The sequence below is a fragment of the Solanum dulcamara genome, chromosome 1 (assembly GCF_947179165.1).
Source record: "Solanum dulcamara chromosome 1, daSolDulc1.2, whole genome shotgun sequence".
Classification (NCBI taxonomy): Eukaryota; Viridiplantae; Streptophyta; class Magnoliopsida; order Solanales; family Solanaceae; genus Solanum; species Solanum dulcamara.
This window is the reverse complement of record NC_077237.1, coordinates 70,333,059-70,340,302: the sequence shown is the minus strand read 5'-3', so window position 1 is coordinate 70,340,302 and position 7,244 is coordinate 70,333,059. Positions and strand designations below refer to the sequence as shown.

Genomic DNA, 7,244 nt, shown 5'->3' with positions numbered 1-7,244 from the left:
GTCATGTCTGTTATGACAAAGATTGGTTTAAAAAATATACTCCTTTTGGAGAGCCCAAAATCATCATGCTCGGTGATTCTCATACTACTCAAGTACTTGAAATGAGAGATGTCGAATTGTGTTTTACCTCTGGAAGGGTATTAACTTTGAAAGATGTACTTTATACTCCTTCGATGAGAAAAAACTTGATGTCTAGTTTTCTTCTTAATAAAACAGGCTTTAAACAGATTATTGAATCTGATCAATATATAATTGTGAAAAAGGATATTTTTGTGGGAAAGGGGTATGCTTGTGATGGGATGTTTAAACTGAATGTTGAAATGAATAAAATTTCTACTTCTGTTTACATGCTTTCTTCTACTAATTTTTGGCATGCTCGTTTGTGTCATATTAATGATCGTTATGTTGGAATCATGAGTAGTTTAGGAATAGTTTCAGTAATTAAAAAGAATTTTGAAAAGTGTGAAGCTTGTAGTAAAGCAAAAATCACTAAAAGGCCTCATTTTAAAGTTGAAAGAAAAACTGATTTATTAGAATTAATTCACACTGACATTTGTGAACTTGGAGGAATTTTAACTCGTGGAGGAAATAGATATTTTATCACTTTTATTGATGATTTTTCTAAGTTTACATATGTTTACTTGATGAAAAATAAAAGTGATGCTTTTGAAAATTTTAATTGTTTTCTCCATGAGATTGAAAATCAGTTTGGAAAGAAAATAAAAAGAACTAGAAGTGATAGAGACCGTGAATATGAGTCAAATGAGTTTAATTTTTTTGTTAGATCATTGAGAATAATTCATGAAACTATTCCTCCTTATTCTCCTTCATCTAATGGTGTAGCGGAAAGGAAAAATAGAACTTTGGTTGAATTGACTAATGTCATGCTTATTGAGTCAAATGCACCTTTGAATTTTTGGGGTGAAGCTATTTTGACTGTGTGTTATGTGTTAAATCGAGTGCCTCATAAAAAGACTAAAGTAACACCTTTTGAGTTGTGAAAAGGTCACAAGCCAAGTTTGGGATATCTAAGAGTTTGGGATTGTCTAGCCTTTGTGAGGCTAATGGATCCCAAAGTTACAAAATTGGGTAAGAAAGTTACTACTTGTGTTTTTCTTGGTTATGCTTCAAATAGTACAGCCTATAGATTTTTTAATCTTGAAGATAATATTGTAATAGAATCAGGTGCTGCTATTTTTCATGAAAATAAATTTTCTTTTGATTCTAAAAATAGTAGGGGTCAAAAAATTGAACAAAATATTTTATCACTACCTAGTTCTTCTTCTTCCATTTTAAAAAATAAAGAAATTGATGATTTTGAGTTAAAAGAAGTAAAAGAGCTAGAGTAGAAAAAAAAATTGGTCCTGATTTTTATGTTTTTAATGTTGGAGATGACCATTTCACTTTACAAGAAGCTTTATCTTCGCATGATTTTATTTTTTGGAAAGAGGCTGTAAATGATGAAATTGAATCACTAATTTCTAATAAAACTTGGAAGTTAGTTGATTTACCACCAGGTTGTAAAATAATTGATTGCAAATGGGTCTTACGAAAAAAGTTAAAACTAGATGGATCAATCGATAAATATAAGGCTAGACTAGTTGCTAAAGGATTTAAGCAACTAGAAGGCCTAGAGTTTTTTTATACTTTTTCTCCGGTTACAAGAATTACATCCGTTAGACTTTTAATTGTTATGACTGCAATTTTTGATTTGCATATTCATCAAATGGCTGTAAAAACTGCTTTTTTAAATGGAGACCTTAATGAAGAAATCTATATGGAACAACCTGAGGGTTTTGTTGAAGCAAGCCAAGAAAGCAAAGTATGTAAACTTACTAAATCCCTATATGGGTTGAAACAAGCACCAAAGCAATGACATGAAAAGTTTGATTCCTGCATGATTGAAAATGATTTTAAAACAAATGAGTGTGATAAGTGCATTTATCATAAGTCTTGGAATAATACACATGTTATTATTTGCCTATATGTTGATGATTTATTGATCTTTGGCTCGAATATGAATGTTATTGATAATACTAAGAATATTCTTAGAAGCTATTTTGATATGAAAGATCTTGGTGAGGCAAATTTTATTCTGGGAATAAAAATTACTAGAACATATGATGGAATTTTCCTTGATCAGTCACATTATGTTGAGAATTTTTTAAAAAAATATGACTTTCTTGATTGCAAGCATGTTTTAACTCCTTTTGATTCAAATGTACACTTGTTTTCTGTTCAAAGTGAAAATGATGTGATAAATCAAAAGGAATATGCTAGCTTAATTGGAAGTTTGAGATATGTGACTGATTGCACTAGGCCTGATATTGCATATGCAGTAGGAGTACTTAGCAGGTTTACAAGCAAGCCAGGTAATGAACATTGGCATGCTATAACAAGAGTTATGAGATATTTAATTGGAACAAAAACTTGTGGTTTGTTCTATAAAAAATATCATGTTGTATTTGAAGGCTTTTCTGATGCAGATTGGAACACTCTAGCAGGTGATTCCTGTTCTACCACTGATTACATTTTTACATTGGGTGGTGGTGCTATTTGTTGGAAATCAAAAAAACAAACTATAATTGCTAATTCTACCATGAAGTCTGAACTAATTGCTTTAGCTTCAGCTAGTGAGGAAGCAAATTGGTTAAGAGATTTATTATTTCAAATACCTTATTTTGAAAAACCAATTCCTCCAATTTTAATTCATTGTGATAGCACTGCAGCAATTGGTAGAGTTCAAAATTGTTATTACAACGGTAAATCCAGACCTATAAGGAGGAAACACAGTAATGTAAGATCGTATTTGACAAGTGATACCATTAATGTTGATTATGTCAAATCTTGTGAAAATCTTGCAGATCCTCTTACTAAGGCCTTAATAAGAGAAAAGTTCTGAAGCACATCAAAGGGGATGGAATTGAAGCCTAAAAATCCATGAGCCATATATGAGGAAACCCAACCTGAAGACTAGAGATCCTATAACCATGTTCAGTGGAAAAAACGAATCATATGATGACTTCTTGTGAAAAAATGCACTATTTTTTATTCCCTACCTATGATGTGAGTGAATTATTTCCTGTAGTAAATTGTGGAGGTTGAGTTTAAAAAACTTTTAATGAAAATCTGTAGCCCATATGGGTGGAGTGTTAAACTTACAGGAGCACACTCGACAGATTTCACCTATGTGAGTGTGGAAGTAGGCCGCTTCCTATGAGAATTGGGCTTATTCTCAAATAGCACTCATAAAATCGGGAAAGCACAAGGTCGTAATGTGCTGGCTTATAAAGCTCGTGACAACACCTTGATTACTATGTGTGAGCAGTAATATTTTATGTCCCTTAAGCAGTTATAGTTCAAGTCTGAGACCACTACGACTCTGGAGTAAATGTTATTATTTCACTAAGTAAAGGTTCAATGTAGAGCACACCTTTATTATGTATAATAGTCTTCCTTCAGCTGATAAACTCTCTTATACAATATTAAAATGAGTCGGGAATTGTTAGTGTGGGCATTTTAACATTTTATTAAATTACAATTTTAGCAATTGTCCATTGATGACATTTAATGTCATCTTTATTCTATTTTTCATTAGTGCATAAAATGTCTTTCATTATCATCTTTAGTTAGTGCAAGACTAAATCATTTCATTATGTAATTTTAATATAATAATCACTAATAAGTGGTGCACTAAATCATAATGGTGCACTAAATCATAATAAAGATGACATTCCAATATTTTTTCATCTTTGTATGATTTTTTCTCCTATAAATAGAGAGGTATTATTTGTTTTGAAATGAAAGATAAGAGAAGAAAAAATTGAGAGAATTAAGTTTGTCTAAAAAGAGAGTTTTTATTAGTTGAAGGGATGTGTTCTTTGTGTGGAGCTTTAAACTCAACTCTTGTCTAGAGTTTGTTGAGTTACATTTTGTGATAAGGCTGTTGTATCTTGGAGGGGACAAGTCAAGAGGACTACTGATGGACCAGTGAAACAATTTACTGCAGTGGGCTTGAATCTCCTTAAAGAGAGCGTGATCCGCGCCTCAGCCAAGAAGTGAAGTTAATTTCTTTATTTTATTTTTCAATTGTAATTTGTAATCTTGTAATTTCACCAACACTTTATATCAATACATAAATAATACCTCTTATAATTAATTTAGGCACAATTCAATATAAATGTATAAAGTTAAACAAGTAGAATACTACCTTTTCTACATGATAATTTACGTTTTATGTGTATTATGCCTACACGTGTATTTTTCTAGTTGTTTAACTTTATACATATTTAAATGTCTATTTATTCACACTAAAAATTGAAAAACGTAAATATTATCTAAGACCAAGTTGAAGATATGTATTACACCATTAATTTATATCTATATACATAAATATTATCTGAGATGAAGTTAAAAAGCCATTAATTTATATCTATATCATATTGAATTAATTAAGAAGAAGAAGAATGATGTGTAGATACAGTAGCAGGAGAGTAAAGTGGAAACAAAGGAAGGAGTTTAGGTGGCTGAGAGGCTGTGGGAGTAGTGGGATGCAAGCAAAATCTTTTCTCAGCAATAGCTCTTTCTTCGGTTGATCTTGGACTTATTCCACTTGTCAGCATTTCGAGATGTGAAACTGGAGATGCAAGAAAATTACTACTAATAATTCTCTTCCTAGTACACATAATCGTCGTCTTATTGCCCGTGAAAATATTTTCAAGTTTTGTTGCACTATGCCTCCGCTCGTGCAATGTTTTTACACCGGAGTTGGATTTTCCGACGACGGACGGGAGCTTGTCGGATTCATGACCGGTGAGTTTTTGGACCACGGAACGGAAGTTGGAGGGGTCAGCTTGGACAAAAGTGGTATTATTACAAATATTATTGTTTTGATGATGTGGTATATTATGGTTAGAAGTCGAAGACATGATTTTTGAATAAATACAACTATGGAATGGAATGGAAGAGGAGAAGAAGAAAGAGGAAAAAAAAAGGCATAAAAGTTAGTAGGAAAATGAAAGAAGAAATTGAGTTGTTTCGTGTGTTGCTATTTTTATAGTGGAACCGGTTCCTTAGGGTTGAGTTATTCTCTCCCCTCAATTTATGCGATACAATTTAAATTTTGAGATTTAAACTTTTAATTTTGACCATAATTATTTAGACATAAAAAATTTATATTTTTTAAAATTAAATTTATGTATTTAAAAATTATGTATTATAATAATTAACAGTTTAAAATATTTAGAAAATATATAAAGAAATTATGACTCCTTTATAGGCAAGTCAATAACCCATTCAATTATCAATTCGATCTATTTTGACTTTTTTAAATTCAATTCAACACACTCATTTGACACTTATATCTTATATACATTGATATAAATAAATGTTTTGTCCTCAGTATAATTTAAAATATTGTGGCAAGTCGGTTGCCTTATCTTCTAGGCAATTTCATGAGGTAATATTCTCTACACAAGTCAATATTAAGTAAACTTTTGACAAAATTCATGATTTTTTTTTCCCATTCCACACGTTATAATGTCTTTGTCGCATGGACTATCTTTCTTTTCGTTATGGAAGAGTCATTGCGGTAGCTAGCTACCCTGTTTAATTAGCTAATGTATTTAACATTTTTAACTTTAACAAAAAAGAATATATCAAGTTATTAATTAGTCTGAATAGAACAAAATACTTCAGTATTGACAATTGGTAAGTTATTAATTAATCTGAATAGAACAAAATACTTCAGTATTGACAATTGGTTATCATTTATATGAGCTTAAGTATATCATTGTAGAAATCCGAAATCTTAAAGACCCGATCATATTATTGGGAAAAGAACACTTATATCTCAAAAATAGAAGGTATTTATCCTTAAATGCTCCATTACTTTCATACCTCTTTTTAATTTTAAAATGACGTATATTTATTTTAAAATTCGTGCGTCAGCACCCACCCTATATGACACCTATAGGGTCAGTATAGCGATGGAATATCACAGAGGATTAAGCTCAATTCTATATGATATGATATCAGTATACCGACAAAGTATAACAAAGAATATATTTTCTACTAATTTAGAGTTTAATAAATAAGATTATGACTTGAATAATTTTCTCTTGATTAATTCATTTTATTTCTTAAAAAAAGTTCAATCGTATATGATACCGATAGGGTATCAATATACCGATAGAGTATCACATATGATTAATTCATAGCAGTGATCCTGACATCAAGCATGAAATAAGAAAGGAAAAAGTGGAGTAAGAGTATAAATAGTTTGGACCATAAAAACATTCCAATTTACATAAATAGTTTCACAATTAAGTCTATTTTATATAGTTTTTCCTTTTATATAGGCTCAGGCCCGAAATGAATGTATAGAAAAAAAAGTACATAGTCTTTTGTATCAATTTACGTGATAGTTAAATTTTGATTATGGTTTTTTTTTGAAATAAACTTAATATATTTAAAAATTATATAGAAAAGTACTATAAATTATAATAATAACCAACTTAAATATTTAAAATGCATATAAAATAATTTTAGTAATAAAAAAATTAATTGACTATTAAAATTCAAATGATATCACCTAAATTGAGAATTCCGGTGAAAATATCTTAGGAAGGGATTGTGGAGTTGAAAAGTTTGAAATTTGAAGTGGGGAGAAAAACAAAGAGGAGGCAGTGCGTAAATTAAATGGGAATGATTTAATGATGAGCTGTGCCAGGTCAGCGGACAGCGGGGCATTGAAACTGAAATAAAAAAAAGGGACTCACAAGCATATGGATTTTTCTTTTTTCTTCTTTACTTCTTTTATCATATGATTATCAGCACTCAGCAGGGGCATACCTTTTTTTTCCACATAAGCCAAAGTGGGTTATCCAAAAAAGAAATCAAAAAATCACATTATATATAATTAAAAAAAATTATGTATACTATAATAAATGGTTGAATTTTCTTTCAGATTTTTTTTCGAATTATCAAAAGGTAGAATATGTTAAATTTGATATTTCGTGACCACAAAGATTGACTTGAAGTGTAATCATTTGACCACTAAATTATTGGTATAAAACAAACAAACAAAAAAGATAAATAAGTAAACATAAACGACATAAATAGTACATACACGTCTAGACGCGGTATCTTTCTCTGTATTACTTAGATTGGGTGAGGGAAGGAAGTTTGAACATAACAGACTTCTGCTTGAGTTTTCTTTGCTGTAATGTAATGGTATCGCCACT

General features: G+C 30.4%; 1 protein-coding gene across 1 annotated transcript; it reads right to left on the bottom strand.

The window, feature by feature from the left end:
- Positions 1-4,405: 4,405 nt before the first annotated feature.
- On the bottom strand, positions 4,406-5,001 carry LOC129888670 (VQ motif-containing protein 11-like). Its single transcript, XM_055963626.1, has one exon. It carries the CDS (start codon positions 4,926-4,928, stop codon positions 4,452-4,454), a length of 477 nt encoding a protein of 158 aa, XP_055819601.1. The 5' UTR covers positions 4,929-5,001; the 3' UTR covers positions 4,406-4,451.
- Positions 5,002-7,244: the final 2,243 nt, after the last annotated feature.